The sequence below is a fragment of the Taeniopygia guttata genome, chromosome 1A, assembly GCF_048771995.1.
Source record: "Taeniopygia guttata chromosome 1A, bTaeGut7.mat, whole genome shotgun sequence".
NCBI lineage: Eukaryota > Metazoa > Chordata > Aves > Passeriformes > Estrildidae > Taeniopygia > Taeniopygia guttata.
The window spans coordinates 23,481,805-23,505,958 of NC_133025.1; the positions used below are offsets into that span (position 1 = coordinate 23,481,805).

The 24,154-nt window shown below is 40.9% G+C and overlaps 2 protein-coding genes across 9 annotated transcripts in view; one reads left to right on the forward strand and one right to left on the reverse strand.

Annotated features, from left to right (window-relative positions):
- ANKRD26 (ankyrin repeat domain containing 26) overlaps window positions 1-11,717 on the forward strand; it is a 48,409-nt gene extending 36,692 nt beyond the window's left edge. For 7 of the 8 annotated variants that reach the window (XM_030257195.4, XM_030257221.4, XM_030257202.4 and 4 more), the window contains 8 exons: window positions 81-215; window positions 1,135-1,247; window positions 1,671-1,812; window positions 2,423-2,704; window positions 3,408-3,643; window positions 4,361-4,607; window positions 9,253-9,298; window positions 10,360-11,717. In XM_030257195.4, coding sequence (XP_030113055.4) covers window positions 81-215; window positions 1,135-1,247; window positions 1,671-1,812; window positions 2,423-2,704; window positions 3,408-3,643; window positions 4,361-4,607; window positions 9,253-9,298; window positions 10,360-10,481 — 1,323 coding nt within the window. In that variant the 3' untranslated portion in view covers window positions 10,482-11,717. Of the gene's footprint in view, window positions 1-80; window positions 216-327; window positions 393-1,134; window positions 1,248-1,670; window positions 1,813-2,422; window positions 2,705-3,407; window positions 3,644-4,360; window positions 4,608-9,252; window positions 9,299-10,359 lie in introns of those variants that run through there. The other variant, XM_072921556.1, reaches the window with a different exon arrangement.
- Window positions 11,718-19,016: 7,299 nt separating this feature from the next.
- LSM8 (LSM8 homolog, U6 small nuclear RNA associated) lies at window positions 19,017-23,364 on the reverse strand. The gene is made up of 4 exons (XM_002189756.7): window positions 23,226-23,364; window positions 22,309-22,349; window positions 20,836-20,963; window positions 19,017-19,271 (listed from the first exon to the last, which is right to left on the reverse strand). The coding sequence occupies exons 1-4, from the start codon at window positions 23,254-23,256 to the stop codon at window positions 19,181-19,183; spliced, it is 291 nt and encodes a 96-aa protein (XP_002189792.2). The 5' UTR covers window positions 23,257-23,364; the 3' UTR covers window positions 19,017-19,180.
- Between the last annotated feature and the right edge of the window lie 790 nt (window positions 23,365-24,154).

Consider the following 24,154-nt stretch of genomic DNA (forward strand, 5'->3'; position numbering starts at 1 on the left):
CATTTAAGTTACAGCTTTCAGTTGCAGTGTTTTCTTTATGGTCACCTTAGTTTCTTCTTTTGCCATTGTTGCTTTTACAGGTGCAAAAGCAGAATCTGCTGGCTCTGACATCGAAGGACTTGCAGAGCTTATGGGAAGAGCAGTTTAAATCAAGATCTAACCTTGAAGAGCGTGTTGCTCAACTTGACAAGGAAAAGGCAGATCTCTTTGAACAGGTAAATCCAGAAAATTCTCCAGAGACCTAAGCCAGTACCTGTGAGAACTCGCATTAACCCTTTGGTTGAGTTGTTAGATAAAGAGCATTTTTTTATTACCCCTGCCATTTAGGCTCTGGATATGTTGTGATTTGTGGATCATCCAGGAAGCAAAGGAAAGCTATCTGGATATCTTGTGTAAGTTCTGGAGTGATTCTCTTTGAAAGAGCTCCCAGTATGGTTTGCATCAGTTAAGTACATCAAGCAGGGCTGCAGTTCCCCAGTTCTTTCTTGGATTCCTTCTGGCCATCTTCTGACCCCTTGTTTTCTGGGCAGGATTGAAGTATTTCATTTTTCCAGTGCAGTGCAGGGAGGAGCAGCAGCATGTTTTCAGTGTGGTGGATGTTTAAAAGCCTTGCAGAAAAACATAGTGAAGGAATTCTGGGGAAATGAACTAGTGCTTGGGAAACAAGAAATGACTGACAGTTGCAAAGGAGCAGTCTTTCCCTCTTTGTCTGTAGAGGAATAAAGGAAGTACAAAGCAACTAGTACATAAGTAAGTAGCTACAAATAAGAGGTGGAAAGGAATAGTATATTGAAAAAATTCCCAAAGATCAAATTCCTCTGCCTGCTTATTAGTAAAGATCCCGTAAAAGCTTTAGATTCATTTGTATTCTCCCATGATAAGTATACCTAAATAATCTTACTGTGAGTTGAGAACTCTTGAAAGAAGTCCAGCATCTTTTCCACCTTGTTTAAGGGGAGGCATCTATTTCTGCTGTTCAATATTGGCCCAGTTTGCTGTGAAACTGAATGTGTAACTTGGCTAAAAGATGGAGATGGATTGCAGCTTCTCCATGGAGAACACTATAGACACATATTGCACATAGCTCTTGTTCTTATGTGTTGTGTGTGTCATGTGTCTTTTCTGTTTTGAAAGTGTGAGAGTGAAAGAAAGAAAGTGAAGAAACTGATAGAGTTAAAACGCCCAGTTGAACTCCGTCTGGACCAAGAAATGAGACGAAACTTAGAATTGCAGAAAGACTTTAAGAGGTATGACTTTTTGATATGGTGAAGAGATATCCCTGAAGAGAAGTCCAGTTTTATTGAACTGGAATATAAGAATACTCTCACACATACTCTGAAAGCAAACTAGAGTCTTGTATTAGTTCCTGCAAGGTACATCTGTGCATGAGCCTATACTCACTTACAGCTGCAAGAGGAATTGCTAATCCAGGTTGCCCTGCAGTTCTCCAGGGGTGGGGAAGGAAGTCTTCAGTTTGTCTTTTCAGCTGAAATTTGGATGTGCCAACTGATTTGTGGCACAGGAAGAGCAGGTTTTTTATCAGCAATTCCTGATTCTTTCAAGTATGTTAAAGATGAAGAAAGCTATGTCTGCACGCCTTACTGGAGAGCATATGGGAAAGGTTGCTTATTCCTGTGTTCCTGTGTTTTCCAAACTGGTTTGCTATTTAGGTTGAAGAGACTTCTCAGTAGAGCTACGAAGAAATTAAAGGTGTATGAGGAGAGAGAAATGGAGTCACAGCTTAATTTGAAGGGAGAAATGAAGAGCAGATATTCTGAAATGGTCAGTGAAGTTGATAGATTGAGAACAAAGGTGAGCTCTGCTTATTTTGGGGTTTGTTTGGTTGTGGTGTTACTTCTTTTCAAACCTGTGTGAAGCTTTGCCTGTATTTCTTCTCATGTTGATGATTTTCTTTCCTTGGCTATATTTTACATTTGATTGGTCTCTCTCAATGGTTTTTCTACTGTTGGAGAAGCAAGTGACTATAACTAATAACTGATGTAGTTGTCCTTATGGGTAAAGATGCAATCCTTAAGTGCAAAGCAGCATCTGCAATGGCAGCAGAAGGGCAGACTGTCATGCAGAGGAAGGGCAAGCCAAGAGTGGCAGCAAGGCTGGCAGGGTCCGTGACCTCGTGGGCCAAGGAGCCGTCCCACAGGCACTCACCAAGAAGAACAGAACAGGTCCAGTGACAGCAGGCGGGGTCAGCCAAGAGTGCAGATCCTCAGGCTGGGCCTCAGGGATGGGCATTTCTGCTGTCCTCCCAGGACATCAGGTCCATGGGTGAGGGTCAGGGCCAAGTATACAGATGATAAATACAGTCTCCATGAACAACCCCTTTATCAATTTTAACAGAATTCACTGCTTTTAGATGCCTCTGGGTTTCTTTTCATTTTTTTTTTTTTTTACCCCCCACATACAGGTTGCTGAACTTTCCCAGCAGCTGGACATGGAGTCTAAAAAAAGCATGCAGCTAGAAGCCCAAAACCGGGATTTGCGCGAAGAGCTATCTACCCTGCATGGGAACTGTGAAAAACTGGAGAAGAGCAAATGCCAGCTGAAAGAAGAAGTGGCAAAACTCCAACATCACTTGGAGACTAACATGGTGGATCACAGCCAAATAGAACAATATAAAAGAGAGGTTGATGAACGAGCAGGCCAAGAAATAAGACAAAAACTACAAGAAGTCAATCTGTTTTTACAGGTGAGTGACTTTCTGACATGTCTCTGTAGGCACTCTGTAGACTTTGGTTGTGGTTGCCATTTTTTTGTGTTTTGCTTTTGGTGCCTGATTCTGTGTTGTTAGCACTGTACTTGTGTCTGTGCTGAAGGTCAGTGGGAAAAGGGCATATGGTTGCACAAGAGTGCTCCTATAGTGTGTAATTTGCTGGCAGGTCCCTGAATCAAAGGCTTGCCCAAGGTAAGTTTTCATTTTGCAGTGCTTGGGGCTGACTCTGTCTGCTGGTCTGCTTCTCCCTGTTCGTGCTTGAAGTGGTTTTGCACCTTCCAGCTGTCACAGCCAGACCTACAAGTTCGGTTTTGTCCTTGTGTGGGGGAGAGTGCTCAGGAAACAAGTGACTGAAGTTGTATGTGTGGAGATCGGGAGGAGGTGAGGCATCCTGCTAAGGTCTTTGAGGAATCCTGTCCTCCATGCCCTGTCCTACAGAGATAATGCCCTTGCATTAGTGGCTCTGAATAGTGGTTCTGATTTGGGCTTTGTCCTGAGCGAAGAGAATTATTTACCCTAGTGGTAGCTCCAGGGTTCTGCTTTAACTGCTGATGGTAGTGAGGAGGTGCAGCTGTCTCTCTAAGCCAAGGAGGGCCTATGACCTTGAGTACATGCAATTGACAGGTGGGGAGAGTTCTCTTTTTCTTTGTGGTGGTTGAAGGTGCACTGTCTCCTTCAGGCACAGGCAGCCTCCCAGGACAGACTAGAACACATCAGAGCAAGTCATCATGCTTCTCTGAGAAACCAGCTAAAAGACAGAATTAGAGATCTTGAATGTGAATTGGAGAAGATAAAAAATACTCAACAGGACAGTACTTTTCCAAAAGAATGTGTACAGGCAGAAGTGGAAAAGTACAAGGAGCTATATCTGGAGGAAATGAAAACTAGACGATGCCTAGCAAAGAAATTGGAAAGGTAAGTCTATCCTTTTTTTGGACTGGTAATAAAGACTTCTTTTTCCTTATGCATATTTCTTGTTAATTCTTCTTCTGCACCTGGCCAGCATTGAAAGCCTATGATAACATGTGTGTGGGAAAACAAAGATTTAGCAGGCCTCCATTTCTCTTTAGTGTTTCAGCAGGAACACAACTGATCATGGCATTAACAGGAGACTTTTCAAGTTGATATTGTTTTAAGTGGCAGCTTTTTTTGCCAGTCTCTGTAATCTTATCCTCTGTACAACAGAGAAACATGAATTTCATGTCCTTTATTTTTTGAATAAGTGTAGGCCTCTCAGAGAACAGATTTCTGTGAAGAAAAAATAGAAATTATCTTTTTTGCCTCTGTTTAAGCAGTGGCTCTGAGCTTTGAGCTTTCCTTGGGAAGGGGGATTCAGCCCAGAGTTGTTTCAGAGGTGACGTACCTTCCAGAAGGTAAACCATGTAAACACATGGCTTTCACAGGAGGCTTTGAAGCCCTCATGCTGAGCAGTCCTAAGCATTGGTGACGCTGCTCCTTGCACCTCCTGTGACGTCTTAGAAACAGGCCCTCCAAACAAGCTCAGGTCAAATGATGTACTACTTTTGGAGGTTCTTCATCTCAGAAGTTAAATAATAGTTAAGGACCTGGAGAGTAACTTTGGGAAAGTGTTACTACCAAAGGTAACTTTTTGTGTATTTCCAAATGTTTCAGAGCTAATGAGAGACTTGAAGAAGCCAATGCAAAGCTCCTCCGGGAGCGCCATAAAAGCAAATCGTTAATCACAAGCAGCATTGTCAGTGGAGGTCTGGCTGCAACTCCAGTTCTGTATTCAACTGCACTGGGACATCTTGGCAACAATTTGGGACTGAGCAGAAGTCTCAGTCTAGGAGGAAGCTTCCTCACCCCAGCGGAGAACACATTATCCTCGAGAAACAGGGTTGCAGCCTTTGTGGCCAAGGTAAGCATTTTGAAATGCCATTCTTGACTCCTGCCGAAGAGTAGCCATGCAAGGTTCCCTTTTAGCCTGAAGTTAGAATCCATTTATTGTTCCATGCCATATTGTCTAATGGACCAAAGCAACTGCTAATCCTCAGAACAGTGCAGTGCTGTATGTTGTAAGGCTGAAGATTCTTGGTCATCAGGGTTGTAAAAATTTTCAAGGGGGTTAAAGGCCATAAAGTATTTAAGTCAAAGCAGTGAGCTGTGTCATGACATTCTTTTACAAGAGAAATTGTGACAAGGAGTACTGTGGCATAGGGAGTTCCCAGCTAAAATCATGACATTTCAATGTATGGTTTGGCTAACATCACATTGAGTGATAAATCCAATCAGATATCTGAAACAATTTTTTCTTCTTCCTTGATCTTCACTCCGGCAGTTTCTTCACAGAACTTACATTAGTATGTTAATGCCAACAAAAGTATGCTTCAAAAATAGGATGCTATGAATGGGATGACACAACTTTGCTCTTACACTTCAGTGCAGAACACATAGGAGACATTTGTTCTTGTAGGTCCTGCCATGTGTTATTTCACAAAATGGTAAAATAACCTACTCTTTGGCAAGTCTTCACAGCTTTCTGATTTTACAGCAGTGCTGCAACCTCTGCAATACCTCTGGTCCAAGTATGCCTTGTAATTAGCAGTCACTGTGATAGCACAGCTGTCACAGAAGGCTGAACATTATACCATGAAAACCCCACACCAATAGTTGTAATTGGTGAGAGACACACTTAACACGGCTAAGCTGCTCTGTTGAGTCATTGTATTCTGTTATCGAGGGAATGTGACAAGTATTTGATCACCTTTTAAGTCCATCTCAGTTTGATGGTCCCCCCCTTGTTGGAAAGAACCCATTTAAACCATGTGTCTAAGTAGAGCACCTGTTTTACAAATCAAGCCAAAGAGAACAGGTGGGGCCAAAGCAGCATAGGAAGTGCGTAGCTGTGGCAGTTACAGAGATAACTTCTCTGTGTAGCTGTGAATGATCTTTTGAGGGCAGAGAGGTGGACAGATGTTATCAGAAGAACTCATGAGGACATTAGTACTGTATCGTCTGCAGGGGCTATTCTGCATACAAGCACTAGAAAGGAAGGAAAATTCAGGGACCCACTGCGAAAGGGAGATAAAGGGGAGGGAGGGATAGGGAGCATAGAACAAGAGAGGGAAGAGAGAGATGGGAGCAAGACATTAAAAAAAAGGCAAAAGAGGAAACCATTCCTCTTCTAGGCAAAAAAGAGCTGCCCTAGGTTAAAAGGAAAAGCTTAACAATTGTGGCTTTTTGAAGAACAAGGAAAACACAGTGAAGGGAAAGAAAGTGGGAGTACTTGGTACTTCTTAAAACTCAATTACAGCAGCAGTTTTCAAGTAGTGCTTTCCATTTTCATTTTCCAGAAGACATTGTAACTCTCTGAGAATCTCAGTTTCGTCAGTTTGCTGCCTTCCCCTAAGTAAGGAAATTTAATTACAGAAATTAAATTTTTCTCCAGGCTACTTTGTGGCTCATTGTTTTATACAGCTGCTAATAAATAAGATGCATAGTTCAAACTGCAGTGTCAGCCTCTTCAATGTTTTTTTGAAAAATGCTTCTAAATCCACTTGTGAAAAACATTTGAGCCTATTCCAAGACAAGTCTGCTTTATATCTGAGAATGGTGATACTGTTCTCTCTCAGTGTCCTGACTTCAAGAGCACCACAGAATTTTGTCCAGGGCATGTGTGTCTTACAGCTTTTAAGCATACTCTCAAGGAAGTTGTTGGACAATTATGCATTGACATTTTCCCAGTCTTCAATTACTGATGTCTAGTGTTTTCTTCTTAATTTGGGGGCTTTCTTCTGTACTAACATTTTTCCTTCCTAGTGCAGTTTTGTTGGTATGATTTAGTCCCCTGAAGTTCTCTCTGCTCTTGATCACAACCTATGGTTGTTGTCACCAGAGGGGCTAAGGATAATTCACTCCCACCATACACAGATTGTCTTCTTAGGGTTCCCTTTGAGCTCTAATATTGTATCAAACTCTGAAGTTTTCTTCCTTGAATAAGAGCAAGTCAAACAACTGCTATACCCACAGAAAACTTACCTATTTCTTACTGTGTCAACCAGGTCCTTTAAGAGAAAGATGGAAATCTCAGCATGCCAGATTTCTCTCAATGAAAGCAGAAGGGTGGTGTCTGGGACTTAGATTTCCTGCTGTGAATTTATCTGCCTTCATACTAAATTGAGCTGCACATTCTATTGTGAGAAGTCTTTCTGAAATCACCAGTTAGGGAACTGAAACTGTCATGGCACCACCTGTAGCCTCAAGTACCTCAATGTTCATTCAGGGAAGTCTTAAAACATGGTATTCCCTCTCTGAGTCTTGAGTAGGAAGTACTGTTAGTAGTCTGTGTACTAGATTTTAGAAATGTAGTGCATATCCCAAGGCAGGGAATGTCTGTCTGCTGCAAGTATTACAAGAAGATTTTGGGACTCAAGGCTACTTGTATTTACAAACTGTCAAGCTTCCATCCTAACAGCTTTGCCAAAGGCTGCTGCAAGTGAATGTGGTTGGAAAATAATAGTGAACTCTGCTAGCTGCAACCAGTGTGAATTGGTGGATTTATGAAACCAGTTCCCCTACGTAATGTTAGAGAGGAAATGTCAGCTCCTATGCTTTCTCAACTTCTGTTCCTTTTCTGGTTTCATTTTCAAAATGCCTTCTTGTATTTTAGTGGTCTTTCTATTGTGAGCTTTTTTCCTTGCCTCATGTACATGTAGGCCATGTTCTTGTGTCTCAGTGAAGACCTTTGAACTTAAGGCTGTTTTTCTTTCTTCAGATCCTTAATCAAAAAATCTCTCTCTTCTCTGCAGCCAGATATGTGACAAGGTTTGTAGCCCATCCTGTTTAACCTTGGGTGCTATTGCAAATGTTTTGTCTATTCATGCTGCTAGGTTTTGATTCAAACTTACTGATGCCTCACATTGGCCTAAACCAAACTTTGAAGTTGCTGATTTTACTTGAGTAAAATCTGACTTGCTGCCGAGTAGTTCTGTACTTTATGTCTTTGTGAAGTTACGGCTTCTGTGGTAGTTCAGCTTCTGTAAGATGGCACTGTATGTATGGATTTCACCTCTTCTGATAGAACTTGGTTAAACTAAAGGAGAAGTCTCTTTACCGCCCTTGCCTGTTCTGACAGACAAAAAGTTCTGGGTAGCAACAGCAGTTGTGTGTGCAGTAGCAGTATTGCTCTGCACTTGAGTTCCTAGTTGAGTTCCTGAGTATCATCTCATGGTGTCTTAGAGGGTCCAACTTACTGTGTGCTCAAGAAGGTCCATGGGTAAGTCGTAAGTCAACATCACCTCCTGAAATAGAGTTACTGAGATGGTGACTGCTTCAAGTGACCCAGTATGTTATTGCCTGAAGAGCTAAGCTGTGAACTAAGCTGCTCAGGAGACAGACACTGACTTGAGCAATAGTGGAATTTACTATAATGTAAAACTGCAGAGAATTCTGGAAGGATATGCTCAGCTAAGCAAAGCATATAATCATTGGCAAAGAATTATAAAGGATACGCTAAGCAATGCACCTAGTGATTACTACAAAAGAATGCCTATAGTGATAAAGGAAGATACATCACTAGTTACTCCAGTACTTTGCCATAATCCAAGTCTGAGATACTTCAGCTGACAGTGGAAGGTGTCACAGTGAAGGAATGGAGAACCAAGGTAACTGGGAATTCCTGTGGTGCATCCACCTTGCAGGCTACCAGGCTCCCCCAACTTTGCTGTGAAAATAGCCCAGCTTTTATACTGTTAAACAATCGGACATAATGTGTAATTTCATTCTGTTGGCTTTCTCCCAAAGCCTGGCCAGGGCTCAAGGAGGAACCAAGGGAGTTGTCTTTGATCCTATACCTCCTTGGTTAGGCCAGATGTGGTCTTATCTAGTTTCTAGATGTGGAAAGGTAAATACATGTTTTGCCAATAAATGCACACATATAACAATACTTTGTTAATAAGCAGATATATATATATATATATATATATATATATATATATATAGATAGATAACATTTAGTTGGAAGGTTCATCTAAGGTCAACTTTGGTTCCGGGCCAATTGTTTAGGCCTCATTAGGGCCTGTTGTTCAGGCCTTGGTACTTCATGCAGGAGGGGCAGGAGGATGGTAGAGACATTGTCAGTCCTCAAAGGTGTATTTTTATTCAAAGGCCTTTTCCTTCCTTTTCAGAGAAATCCATGTGTTTGTTTTTTTAACACACTTGAAAAAAACTTGAGTCTTGGGGGGAGTTGTTCTTTTGGCACCACTGAGAAGAGTTTGGCTCCATCTCTGTTGCTCCATCCCCCTGGTAGTTAATACACACAGACAAGGTCGCCTGAGCTTTGTCTACTCCAGGAAAGAAACAGTCACAGCTCTCTCAGCCTTTCCACACAGCTCAGGTGGTCCAGGGCTTTGGCATCCTCTTGGCCATCACAGGCCGTCATCTCTATTTGGGATGATATTTTTAGGTATTATCACGTTGTCTGTGGGGTGTAAGAATGTTTTAGGAGTTTCAGCAGATACATTTGGGTCATATGACTTAACTGTATATTTGATGTATAATTCTAGGTACGACAGGAACTGGATGAAAAAATCACTAAGGAACTGAAAGAAGGTAATGTGTCATTACATTTGGAGTGTTATTAAGGAAAAAGGTGATTGTTTCTAAGTCTTGACAGCTTTCAAGATATTATTTTCAACTTATTCTGCTAAGCACAGAGATTCTGTTCTGCAAGCTCTCCAGTTTCGACTTGAATGTGAAAAATTCCTGCTTCCCAAAATACTGGATAGAATGTTATGCCCTTGCTTAGGAAAAAAACAAGCAGAAAGAAAATTCATCCACTGCTCCACTCAGAAACACTTGGCTTAAGATGAAGCTGCTATTCACTAGAGTTGATCTCCAGCAAAAATATCAAAGAAGCCCCCAGGTTTTTTATAGATCATTATAGATTTCAGCCATCCCTTTCTTCCCTGTTCATGGGTTGCATTCAGTACTAAACCATATCATACATATTCTCTGCTGTTAGATCTTGATTTTTCTTGCTATGATTCATGGTTTGTCTTTGTAGCTTAGGTGTTTCAGTCAATCTTGTTTTGAACAAGTAAGAAGAACATGATCAGGGATAAAAGACCACGTTTCTTTAGGAAGAGATCATTCAGTAGTGTTTACGCAAACATGAGTTCAATGCCTGCAACGTGGAGCCTCAAACACGCTCTGTAACTTGAGGCCAGGCATCCAAAGAGGAAATGCACTTGCTACATGATAGCTGGTCCTCCAGAGTCACTGCTCTGCAGGGACTGCAGCTGTGTAGTTGTAGTGTTCCAAAAAAGCACAACTTTGAACATTTAAGGAAATCAAAGACTTCAGGTTGAAGAGCTCTGCAGGGGCTACATTAAGAAGCACTGCTAAGGGCCACTGGAGATGTGTGGAGTCCCGCAAGATGTTCAGTGTGTAGCCTCTGGAATGTCTGTCGCTAGGTTTAGAAATGCTGTTGACTGATAAGCACGTGTGCACAAAATCTGTTTCTTCCTGTTTGCCCAGCTTGTCCCTTGTTAGGTGTCCTTGGAAATTTTAAAGTCTTGTTCAGGATTGCAGACTCTTGACTCTTACAGTGCCTTATTTCTCCCTGTCTGCTGTAGAAGTAACATAAGGAATCTCATCTCTTTTCCCCCCAGCCACTGCTGAACTTGAAACTGGATGTACCGGATCTTCCAAAAACCTTCATGTGGACCAGGATCCCCTTTGCAGAGCAATAGAAGAGTACCGTGATGTTTTAACCAAAAATTACATGATTTGAATGAGATGCTGTGGAAAGGCTCTGGACAGTTTTTGCTTTTTTAGAAAGCATATCTGTGGTTTCCCTTTTCCCCCGTTCAGATGTGAAAATTTGTTCATTGCAGTCTGAGTATGTAAGTCTATTACTTGGCTGTCAAGCACAGTGCACTCATCTGTTGGGTTTTTCTGGATAGCTGACTTATTTTGCACTCATAGTAAGAACCACATCCATTTTTTCTGACCAGCAGATTGACTGATCTGGATTCTTGAGCTTGACAAAACTGTCAGAAATGTTTCCTCTTACAGTAACTTTATTATGTTGCATTATTCATGTTCTGTGTTTTAACAAAGCTTTCCCTTTGTTCTGTTTTATCCTTTCACTCAATGTGTTTTAAGTTCTCCAGTATTATTTCAATGCTTAGGACATCATTTGATGTTCTTTGAGCCCAGTGCTTCAGTCCTGATGCAGTGCTCATTAACTTATAGTGGTGTTCAAGCTGGAGAAAAGGGCACTTTACATTGTTGTCACTTGAAGTTTAAAATGATTGTGCGTAGTAGTGCCAAGAGTTGTTTTATGGTCTTTTTGATATTTTTATTTTGTATCACAGAATGAGTGCGGTTGGAAGGGACCTCTGAAGGCTTTTTGGTTTAGCCCTCCTGCTCCAGGAGGATCAGATCTATGTTGGTTTTTTAATTGCTTCAAAAATGGAGACTCCAAAGCCTCCATGGGCAACCTGGCCTCATGATCAGTCACAGTCACAATACACTTGAATATCATGAGGGTATTCAAACTTAGTACTTCTCATGGTATTAGTGTTGATTTCTGTATTAAAAATTGCTGGAGCTTCAGATTTTTGTAGCTCTTGCTTAAATACATACGGTACGCTTCCAGTGTGAGGGGTAAAAAAGAAACATTAACAATTTTCCTCAGTACTCTCTAGAACTTGTGTAATAGGATACCCAATCTTTCTGTTGCTGCTAGCAGCTGATGATATAGTGTCCCATCTGCAAAAGTCACCAACAGAGTAAAGAATGAAGTCCCAGTTCTGGAAAAGTAAGAATGATTGTACTGAGATGAATCAAGACTGAAAGTATTTTAGGATTTAAACCCACTATTTTACCAACTTGAGTAAACAGATAGTGAGAAAAGCATTAAATGCTGCTGTACCGCTCTTCCTTTTTATATGAATACATTTTTGTGAAGCTATTACACTGTATTTAATTGAACTTGATATTTAATAAACTTTGCAGTCTAGAACATGGCTTTGTTTTATTGTTCCTCCTCTTGACACTGCTTTCCACCCCTTCCCTGCTCATAGAACTCTCCAGAGCTCTCCTGTGCTCACAAATGCACCTTGCCTGTCCTGCTGTAAGAGACTGGCCTGCTACAGGTGAATGACTCAAACACTGGACCATGTGCAGGAACTGCCCAGGTGCTCCAAGAGACTGGACTGGCTCAAACAATCAGATGGGTGCTTGGCTAGTGACGCACAGAGTGTTTCCCCACTGCAGGTGGGTGTGCACACCTGAGGCTACAAACAGGGTTCCCAGATAAGGGAAGAGGCTGATAAGAGGCAAATCCTGCAAAGTGGGATAGTTCTTCTTACCATGCCAGTATCTTCTCTTCATAATGGCTCAGCTGTGAGAACTCCCTTCTGAAGTACCATAGGATGAAGGTTTTTATCTCAGCTGATTAATTGAGCTATAATGGGTAAGAGACTGGTGCAACACCTTAGAAGATGTCAATGACTCATGGAATGTCCCATGATCCAGTACTACATCATCCAGGAGAATTACGGGGGCCTTTCCACCTAGACTTAGCTAATATAAACCCCATGGACCTGGTGGGCTCTTTTGTGGGCTCTTTCCACCCCACTTGATGGATACAGTCTGCAACCACCACATCAACAGGACTGCAACTGCCAATAAGACAAGAGAACCTGTCATTGGAACCTCTGGTGATACTTGTGATGTTTATTCTGTTTCTCAGTCTCTCCCTTCTCTCCCTCTCCTCCTTGACTTGTCTTTTTCCTATCTCTCTCTACCTCACATTTACTGTTAAATAAAAATTTGTACTAATGCCTTTGGCATATTGTCTCGCTTGCCCTTTTAGTCAGGCAGAGGCTTGTTTCTAATAGTTTTAATAACTGGTCAGATCTTAACAGCCAGAGGCCAGGCAAATGTGTCCTACAGTAGAAGCTTTGTCCTATTAGAAGTTTGTTGCTTCATTAAATTACTAAGGCTCAGGTGGCCCATGGCAGAGAGCATGGGAGCTTCAGTACTTCCAGTACTTCATAACTAATGCTCTGCTGGTTAAAGACCCAAGACAATGGAGGGCATTGCTCAGGCATACCTGTATGTTGAAGAGTGCCATTAACAGTATGGTAGCCTGGTAATTCCCTTTTAGCTAAGGGCCATTTTGCTGCCATCTACAGTTTACTGTTGAAACTCAGAAAAAGTACAATTAGAAAAAACTATTGACACATACAGTTTAGTTATAAAACATTGTACATGTCTTATCCATAAATGAAATGGGTACATACAAACATTAATGTTTGCCTTTCTTACTCCTTTCTGCATTGGCTGAACTTCCGTAAAAGGGTGAAATCAAGTTGCAGCATAAAACTCAAAATTACTTCATGGATGTTATAAATTATGCAAGAAGTTAAACTAGTCTCTAGACAAATCAGGAAGCTGTCCCCTTCAGCCACATAATGATCATCACTTAAATTATAACAATCACTCTTTTCCATTTCTTACCTGTTTCCACTTGGATCCTATTTTAATTGAATGTGAGCTGATGACTTTTCAATGAAGCTGTCTTGAAAATCAGCAGCGCAATTCCAGAGTGAGCCTAACTTATTACAGTTACACAAAATAATGTTAAGCCTTTCTTTTCAAAGTCCTTGACCATTTGCACTTCCTAGATTTAGACTGCATTTATGCCTGACTCTTGTATCCAGGATGAGTTAGGACAACCTGTAGAAGAAACACAGCAAAAAGCAAGAAGGCTGTTTCCGTTCAGCATTGATGAGCACACATGTTCATGGATTTTGCACTTGCACTTTAATCATGTAAATCGTTCTGCACGCTCCTACTGCTAATGATGTGATTGTTAGGAGAAAGGCTGGCCCCAGTCCTATTCACTGTTTACATCCTAATGTGCTGGTTTTGAAATCTGTTTCCAAACTGACTGAGGTTCTATTGTCTGATATTTCCTCCACAGCATCACACATTTTCAATCAGCATCAGCTTCTTAGCCATAATCACTTCCTGCTTTGGCTTCTGTTCAGTCTTGTAACTTAGTGCAACATAGAACTGTACCTTTGGTCTGTACGCATGAAATGGTACAGATGAGGTGGTATTTACATGGCAGTTGGCAAGAAATTGTTTTATTAATTGGAAATGCTACAAACCAAATTTGAAACTATTATGGATAGGTAGGGGGTTTATTGCTGCATGTTTTTTCTTGTCTTTTGCATGCACACTGCTTTGAATACAAGCTTGACAACCTGTCCTCTGTATCCAAGGTCTCTACATCACACACATGTTCATCAGTGTGAATGCTGCAGATCCCAGCCATACACCACCAGCAGCTCTGGCCAATCTGCAGGAACATGGCAACATTTATGTGCATACAGGTTTCCATCTGCATCATAAACAGAGCTGAAGTCTGAAAATTACACAAGTGAGAATTACCAAAAATTTAAGCACAAAAATACAAAGCAATAACCATAATTAAAAAGTAACATTTTAGGATAGGAAGCTTCCATATAAAATTCCAGTGCCTTAAAATATTTCTGAGTAGAAAATGTTTTCTCACAATTTCTCAGTATTTCTTATAAGATCAATGATTTATACAGGTACAATAACTGTACCTGTGTTTAAGAGAATTTCACTACAATGACCACTACTATAAAGGCCAACTTTGTTCACATACAACAGGTTTCCATCCTAGTTATTTTTTATGCATTAGAGTACTTCAGGTCCAACTTCTTCAATTTCTCCACTGAGTAATTTCAACTCCCATTTCTACACAGAGCACTGTAATCATCACTGCTGGATTCAACACTAAAGATAAAATAAACCTAGAGTACAAAACAAGATGGCAGGAAAGCCATTAAAGAGGTTTTAGCAGACAGAAGCAGTACATGCACATGTGCTTGTCCTCCCTAAAGTAATGAAAGCCTTTCATCTAAAAGTGCAAGTAGCCGGAAAGAAGTTGAGTACTGAGTGAAATTTTTTTGGCATCCGGTGGCACTGTTACTGATGTAAGGCTGAACGGCAGCAGCACATTGTTCCAAGCAAGAACCAGAGCTCCTGGAACGTGCTGCAATGCTCCAGGAAGGAACATTAACAAGTAGATAAGTCCTGCTTTTAGGGCTAGTAAGCAGGTTTTGGCAAAAGTTTGAATGCTATTGTGTTTTCAGCTTTGATTTTCACCTGCGTCAGTGGAGCTTTTATTTCCTTCAGGGAACATGCTACTGATGCACAAAATATCATCATTTCTGCCATTACTGTAAAAATTACAGAAAAATAGGCCCCTGAAAAGGACCCTAAAGCAAAACACAGTATGCTGAGACAGGCCATCAGGAACAGGATTTCCAGAACAAATACCTGGCTCTTTACTATCTTTTGTCATGTATTTTTAACCTAGGTGTGGTACAAGTTTTCCCTCCCTCACCAAAAGAATCTTGAACTTCTGGCACATCTGGGTTTCATAGTTATTTCTCCATTAATACCTACCTGATATTTGAAGTTACGATGCCTTATTATTTAAGCAACAGAGAAGCGAAAACTAATTGGTATTACATAGTTTTTCTGGCTACTGCAAGTTCCACTTAATCCATCAAATTATTTTCATTATTCTTATCAATAAACTGCAGTTCGCTCCACTGGAAAGCAGAAGTAAGAATCCATTAGTAAAAATTAGTAGAGTAGCATACACAGGTGCCACAAATGTATCACAGACCAAATATAACTAGCAAACATACCTTGGTATTCTAACTAGCATAACTCACATTCACATTTTCCAAGTCTCTTCAACTGAGGCTTCTCCCTCTTGAGAAGTGCCTTTGTGGTCATTGTAATTTAATTCCTAAAGGAGAAACAGCACATAACCTAGTATTTGTCGTGTTAACAAACAATGGAATAAATGAAATCCTTTCATACCAATGCATGGAGAACACAACCCTGGTATTTAAGGATAATTTCTGTATTAATCTGCAGAATGAAATTCCTGGCAGAGTGCAGCAGCATGCAGCGGAGGCTAATTGGTGTAATTATATTGCCACAGGTACAAAACACCTACTCAGACATACAGACCTAGTACATCTGCTATGAAAGTAGTATGGCAATGGCCATGAGACAAATACTATAGTCCTGCATTTCATCTAGCACTTAAAGTGCCCAATGTGCATTTCAGCTGTTTATTTATAAAATTGATTGAAGAATAAACACTACCTCCAGAGCTAAGGACAACAGGCTGTAGTTGATACCAAAGGCCAAGTTGTACAGAAATTGTCCACTGTTGGATTACATCCTCATAACATTATCCATGTTATTTCAATCCGCTACAGCCAGTAACCCACTTGCAGGCAATATTTGAAGCACTTGGATTGCAAGTATGTGAAAGGGACAGAGAGGTAAATTTAACGTGGATTGCAGTTAGAGAAATTGCCCTTGGACAACAGAAAGTAGTTTCTGTGTTTCTTCATGCACACCAAATTAAATTACTTAATCTCTTTATAAACCAGCTCATTCATTTCACTGGAGGATTTTTCCACTACTAGTCAAGAGTTGTCCTTTCACTCCAAGATCTCTATTAACCAAACAAAAGGAGGAAGTGACCAAACTATGACAATGCAGGAAATTTAATGACATACGACAATTAACTCCAATTCAGCATTACTTCCTTTTGGCCTTAGTATCACCTTTCTCTGCCCTTCTCATTTTTGTATAGTATGTTTATTACTCTGCAAGGACTCACTGGATTTTCACCTGTTATTTGCTGAATCTTTAATCTAGGCTCATTGCAGGAAGACAATTTCAAGTAAAAAAGTATTCATGATCTCAGCAGGGCTCTTCATGTACCCCATGGAACCGGCTGACAGTCATAAGGCACCAGCAGTCAGAACTCTTTAGGGAGCACCTTCAGTTCCAGAAAGAGAGTTACTCTTTTTTTTGTTGAGAGTACTTTTCTCTCCAGGAAGAATAAAGCAAAGGCTTCTTGCAGACAATACTACTTATCTGCCAGGAAAAACTTGCTTTGCTACATCTCTGCAAGCAGTGTTAAACAGGAGAACCTTCAAACCAGCCAGCTGGCACACAGTGATCAACATACCCCTTCTCAACACAGAATCTGTGGTGCTCTTTTCTCATTCCACCCAGTCCTCTTTCATATCTCTTCAGCATCTGAGGAGTTCAGTGTTCCTCTCAAAAATTCAACTCTACTTCATTTGTTCTGTTATACCTTTTTACTACCTTCACTGTGCTTGCAACACTGACTGCAGAGTTCCCCGAGCTTGAAGACACATACACAGGCTTTACATGTGCTGAGCTTCCACCCCACTCTTCCTCTGGGGACTAACACTCTCTAACTTTCTTCAGAATCACTAACATTAGGCCATCAGTCTATGCCAACTTTGTGGTTTCAATTGCATTGATTTTTCCCATCTTTCTTCATTTATGAAAACAATGACATAAATTACTCTCATACGTAATCTGTTTAATACTGTTTTACTGAGTGACTTTTCTGCCCCATATAATTACAGGTACCTAGTTAGCCACTATAGCTCAGAGTCCCTGAAAGTTCACGAAGCTTTAACTGCATCTTAAAAATTTTTACAGAATTATCAAGTCCTAAATTTGATTTTAAGAAATCCCTTCTGACTAGGTCTCCTGGCTTTGATCCTTTCATTATTGCAAATATGTGTTTGAAGTAGATGGTCTCCAAAATGCCTTAGTATTCCATGATTAATCTTCAAACATAATTTTTCAATTATAAGACAACGTATTTCCTTAATTTTTCCAGCACTACTTGAAGTATTTAATCCATGTGTTTCATCTATAACTCTCCTAATAACAATAAGTACTGCATTAAAAATCTGCTCATCCTGACTCCGCTCTTTGCCTCTGCAGTTTTTTCTGAGCTCTAAAATACCTAATTAAGTAACCTGCTTTTTCTTTATCAATACAATACTTTCTAATACTTTCTAATACTTTCTTTTCTCTTATGCAGATATCAGCATTTCAGTACCAAAAAGCTTTCTTGTTGACCGTTTAACGAAACTGATTCTCTTGACATAATCAATTATAGCCAGTTAGTACTGACTTCTGGTAATCACAGGAAAACCCTAACTTGACTTATTCAATGTCTGCTCAGCAGCTCCCAGAAGAAATATGGACAGAACACAACACATTACTGTGGGTTTTGGGTTTATTTATCCAAATAATCTATCCATCACAAGATGGATAAAGGCCAAAAAGGGTTTCCTGGGCTTCACATGCTCCACCAAGAACAAACTTAGAAAATAAGGTGGAAGCTACAAGACTTGAGAGACACGTTTTTATGGAAAACAAGTATTTCCATTTCAATGTCTTTGGTTTCCAAACAGTGAACTTGCAATGAAAAGTACCAAATCCCACTTAATAGTAAAATCAGTATAAAACCCCCTAATATGCACATTAAAATTCCTTTGTTTGTTTTGACAGCACATTTATATACAGGAGAAAAATACTGGGCCTGTGCGACACTGGAGAATAACAAAACCAACTTTGTTCAAGAGTACAAACTTCATGCTGATAATGGCCTCAAACACACTATGCTGCACAGACCTTGTCCCACTTAGCTTGGCTGTGGCTGATGTATAAGAGGTCTATATGTGATCATTGTTACATGGGATCCTTATATTCAATAGTAAGGCAAATTTCTTTCAAAATAAATAATTTACCTACCTAATGTGAGACTGGGTCTTCTAAATTACATTCTAAGACAATGGTTACATATTAGCAAACACAATTCTCTTTCTGTAGATCTTACCCAAATTTTGAGCAACACAACAGCTGCTGAAAGGTAAAGATAGAGAATGAGTTGGTCTGGAATTTAATGGGCTTCAAATAAATGCATACATATGGGTTTTTTGTTTGTGCTCAAAAGTCTGTTTCTCCAATTTTTCTGCAAGGATTAAGGCACTACAAACTCCTGCACCTCCAGTAGAGTCTTGGGGAACAAAGAGGTCTGACACCACAAAAGTATTATGTACATAAGTCATTAATTTGACTGTTACAGCTTTTAACATTCTTCCTTTCTACACTACACACATACACACACAAAAAAAAAAAAAAAAACTACAGAAAGTTGTCTACATACAGCCACACATGGACCTTCAAATAATCCTGGGTTTACATGAAAAACCTTGGGTTACTTTAGGAATGAGATCTTATTTTAAGAACAAGGTGTATATATACACAGTATCAGGACCATCACTGATACTGATTGCATTTCCCAGTGAAATTATGCAGCATGAAATCCCAAAAGAAATTCAATTAAAGTATCTTTAGCAAAACGTAGAAACTTTAATTTACATGCAAAACTACAACATATTCATAATAAAAAACTGGTGACCAAACAAATTAAACACAATTTGTAAAAACTGTGCACATTGCTAAATAGGTCTGTACAACCAAAGATTTACAAAGTCCCTGTGCATTTTTATCTTTTCAGTGTACAACTGAGTTTAAAGGTTCAGCTCGAATATTCCCCAAGTCAAGAGCAGAATCTGTCTCTTCATCAATTTCACCAATCACAGCACTGCAATAAAAAAAAGAGATCAGGTTATTTGTTGAAATCAAATCACACAGTTCTAAAACAGAAGCTGTATTTTTTTCTTTTAACAAGCCTTACTTCCTGTTGAACTATACCAACTTCTGATTGATGCTATTTATTCCATGAAAGCTTCTAGTGATGCACACTGGAATGCTCAAAGTACTTTGTGCCATGTACTGTTTCTTTCATTTTTCAACAGCTTCCCTATTTCATGAGAGTTCCCTATTTTGAAGTTACTGTCACTTAGCTGTTGATTCTTTTTACTTCTTCCTATAAGGACACTGAATTTCAGCATGTTCAAGAGTTGCATGAATACTAATTATTATTTGTAATAAATATGTTTGAGTTTGTTAGGATTGCAAAAAAAATGTATTTCACAGAAGCGTATTTTGAATATATTTGAGTAATGTGCCTGTATGATGATGTCTTTCATCATACATTTCAACTCTATGATGAAACAGTGAAATAGTAAACCATTATTTGCTGTTTTATACAATTTTTACTACCTGAATGAAAAGCTACTGGTATAGTGGTATGCATAGTCCCACCTTTGTACATGTGTCAAATTACTTTTTCTTAAAAGTTTAAATTGAAAGTGATGAAAGTATTCAGAATTATCCACTTGCACCTAGATATCAATTTAAGTCCTGGTGTTTTGTTGTACAGAAGCATCCATTAGAATTAGAAGATGAAAATTCCTATCGAGATTTATGTCTTGGCCACTGCAACACACTTTTTCCAGCTGTGATAAAAAAATAATCTTACTTTTGCCATCAGTTTCACAATGCTGCTGCAAAAGTAATCTTCCCAGCTGGCCCGCTTACCAGGCCTTCTTTCCACTTCTCTGGTAACCCTCCCATGGGTTTGGCACACCAGCTACTTTTCTCTGCACTCAATGAGCTTCCACCCTCATTTAGTAAGGGAAGTTTACATCAAATACCAACTCATACATTTGACTCGTCATTACATTGGCTTCAACACTTGCTACACTGTCAAGTCAGAACCTTCAAGGATTTTCCAGATTATAAAGTTCTCTCTGCTAACATCTGCTCTGAAGAAAAAAAATATCCAAACTGTTGCAAGTAAACTTTGTATACCAAATTGCTGACTTTTTGTACACAAGTTTTATCTCATTTTTTAGTGATTATTCTGTCTTTTCCTTCACCATCTCCCAGCCTGTCCTTGTAGGAGAGATGCTCCAGCACAGAGATCATCTTCAATCTCAACAATGCAATCACTTTTACAGAAGTGTAGACGTTTGCTCTTTAATACAGAATCACAGTTGTTTGTTTGGAAAGATCAAGTCCAACCGTTAACCTAACCCTGCCAAGTCCACCACTGAGCCATGTCCCTAAGTGTCACTTCTACACATCTTTTTAATACCTTCAGCTTTGACAATACTTTCAGTGCTACCCACAAAGATGCAAGGTGTGTGGGGCTATGAAGATTTATACAGATTATGGATATATAAATATACACACACACAAACATGTGCATCCACACACAAAGTCTGTATGAAAGGATTGAAACAAGAACATGCTATACTTACACGTTATCACCTCTTACAATGTATAAGCCCAGCACTACTTGCTCAACTCCTTGTGAAGAACTGAACACTCGTTCATGGCTTTCATCCAAAATCAAGTTTATGGTCTGATCAAAACCTTTGAGTGTTCCCTGAAAAAAAACACAAAAAAACACACTGCCATTGCCCTTAAAATTCTTCCCGTTTGCTGTCAAGGACGTCTTAAACAGAGTGGCAAAATAAAGGTACTAGATAACAGATGTTTTATTCAGGTTTTATTCTTTGGTTTAAACACAAAAGCTAAAGAATGAAATTTTAAAAGCAATAACCAATTTAAGAAAAGCACCCTAGTATTACTGTGTGTTCATGCTAAAAGACAATACGCTTAAGCATTAAAAAAGTAAATTTTTAATTTTATCAATGATGTTCCTCTATACAACCAATTTTACTATTTCTACACTGTTTTTTTGTATGGACATTTCCAGAAGTTAAAAAAAAAAATCAAATAAACAAAAAAGAGAAAAGTTGGATTCTTGTGGTCGACAAGCAATTTTTAAGGGGCATCTCTTTGAAGGAGTTACTTTGTGTTTACTAAATTATTATTTTTTAAATACATTAAAAAATACAGGATTTTGTGGCAATTAAGTACATGTTTGGAAAATTTTTAACATAAATTTACCATCACTAATTGATTAAGAAATTCAAACTTACATAAAACAGCCCTTGAAACAGTCATAATATTCATTTATATCATCTAACAACAAGTCATATATACCAACTCCATTCCAATCTTTATTGATAGGAGTATCTTGTAGCACACACACAGAGTTTATCAGACTGACTTCAGCCAAGCAGATTTGGTGAAGCCAACAGATTTCTGTTTTCTCTTTCCAGAGGCTGCACAAAGCTAAGTGTAGACAGAAAGATACAATCCTCCTGCAACAATCATACTATTAAGTTATACTGAAAACACAAAAGAGTAAAAGATGGGGGGATGCAATGCAAGGAAAGAAAACCCAGAACACAGAAGCAATAAACCAAAAATATTATACAGTCTAATATATTAAATTGGCCTGTCCTCAGGTTTTCAGGTACAAACAAAAGCCCACAACACTTCTCCAGCTGATGTTTTTTTAATCATAGGGAAGAAATGGTTTTAGCATGCAAGTTGAAGAGCGTACAGAACAAAGTGAACATTTTAGATAGAAACTAAATTACTGAACAGAAGAGGAATGCATTTTTTTGGTGCATTCCCACAAAAAAAGCCATTTGACAAAAAGGCCAGAGCATCCGCACACACAAATTTATCAATGGAAAAAAGCTGATATGACATGCAAGAAACAGTAAGTGTTCATAAAATTATTTTTCAAGCTTTATAGCAATTATTCTATACTATATAATTTAGCAATGTGAGTATGTGAGACTATCCTAACAGAGCTTCTTTATTGCCATGATGTCTTTATGGGGAAAATAAAATGTTAAAAAAAGAAGTCTTACCACAATCATTCTTCCATCAGAAGTAATTACTGCAACAGTACCTGATATTTCATTAAGGAAGCATTTAGTTATATCTGAAATAGAACAATTAACACTTTCTAAAACTCTCATATGTTATACAGGTTTTATGAGCCATTTAGAGCCTAAAAAGCCTATCTGCACTTTTTTTGAAGCAGCATGGTTGACAATAACATGTAACAATACAGTATTTTTCATTTACATCGCTTTGAAAGTTTCTCTTCACCCAACCATTGACAGTCATAAACAAACATGAAAAGCCTTAAAAACAGAATAAAAGATCTGAGCTCACCTCTCTTCCCATTGCCAACTGCACTGCCTCAAAATGGAAACAACAGTTTCATGAACACTTTAAGACCTTAGAAAACTAATCTTAAAGTCCTTAAAAAGCTCTGTAGTAGTGATCCCGAGGCTAGTATTCTGCATCCCTTCTTCCTGAAGATCGGATTATCCCAATTCGATGATCATATATTCATCATCTTGACTAATTCTGGGTTACTAGCTTACTGTTTGTGAATAAAATTGCCAATGTCTGTGGGTTACAAGGAGCACAAAAACCGAGCACCAAAAGCATTGCAATAACCCCAACTCACGGGTTTTGAGCAAGTGCTGCGAAGCTGTTATCTAAACTCACGCTAAGAGCCCTTTAAGGGCGCAGGCCCACCGCGAATCCCGCTCATCACGGGCAGAACTCAGCCCGGCAGCACTGGGAGCTGCAGGGGACCCTATTCCCCGCGTACGCTCCGGCCTGCCAGGCCAGCCTCCTGGGAGGAGAAACCCCAGCCGCCAGGAGGGACAGGCGCGGGCCCAGGCCCCAGAGCCGCGCTGCCGCGCCCCGCCGGGGCCCCGCTCGGAGGGGGCCGGAGCGCGCGCGCCGTGAGGCGACGCCGGGAGGATACGGTTGATGTACGTCTCCAGCGCGGAGGTCATGGCGGCGGCTCTCAGCGCGGGGCGCCGCGCAGGCGCACAGCCCGGGGCCGCCGGCGGAGCGAGGAGCGCGCATGCGCGGTGGGCCGGAAGTGGCCAGGAGGTGCGGGAAGGCCGTACCAAGGAGCGATGGCAGAGCCGCGTGGAGGGGCTACGGCACCGCCCCTCAGAGGCACACGGCACCGCCCCTCAGAGACACACGGCACCGCCCCCTCAGAGGCACACGGCACTGCCCCTCAGAGGCACACGGCACCGCCCCTCAGAGGCACACAGCACCGCCCCCTCAGAGGCACACGGCACCGCTCCCTTAGAGGCACACAGCACCGCCCCTCAGAGACACACAGCACCGCCCCTCAGAAGCACACGGCACCGCTCCCTTAGAGGCACACAGCACCGCCCCCTCAGAGGCACACGGCAGCGCCCCACCGCCCCCTCAGAGGCACACGGCACCGCCCCCTCAGAGACACACGGCACCGCCCCTCAGAAGCACACGGCACCGCCCCTCAGAAGCACACGGCACCGCCCCTCAGAGGCACACGGCACCGCCCCCTCCGCGGCACACGGCACCGCTCCCTTAGAGGCACACAGCACCGCCCCCTCAGAGGCGCACGGCACCGCCCCTCAGAGACACACGGCACCGCCCCTCAGAGGCACACAGCACCGCCCCCTCAGAGGCGCACGGCACCGCCCCTCAGAGACACACGGCACCGCCCCCTCAGAGGCGCACGGCACCGCCCCTCAGAGGCACACGGCACCGCCCCTCAGAGACACACGGCACCGCCCCTCAGAGGCACACGGCACCGCCCCTCAGAGACACACGGCACCGCCCCCTCAGAGGCACACGGCACCGCCCCCTCAGAGGCGCACGGCACCGCCCCCTCAGAGACACACGGCACCGCCC

Bases quoted from the DNA above. Each gene is read 5' to 3' on its own strand.
- LSM8 (XM_002189756.7), bottom strand. From the start codon at position 23,256: ATGACCTCCGCGCTGGAGACGTACATCAACC. The intron at 22,350-23,225 runs GTATCCTCCCGG...ATGAAATATCAG, and splicing joins GCTGGAGACGTACATCAACC to GTACTGTTGCAGTAATTACT. The intron at 20,964-22,308 runs GTAAGACTTCTT...GTTTTTTTTCAG, and splicing joins CTGATGGAAGAATGATTGTG to GGAACACTCAAAGGTTTTGA.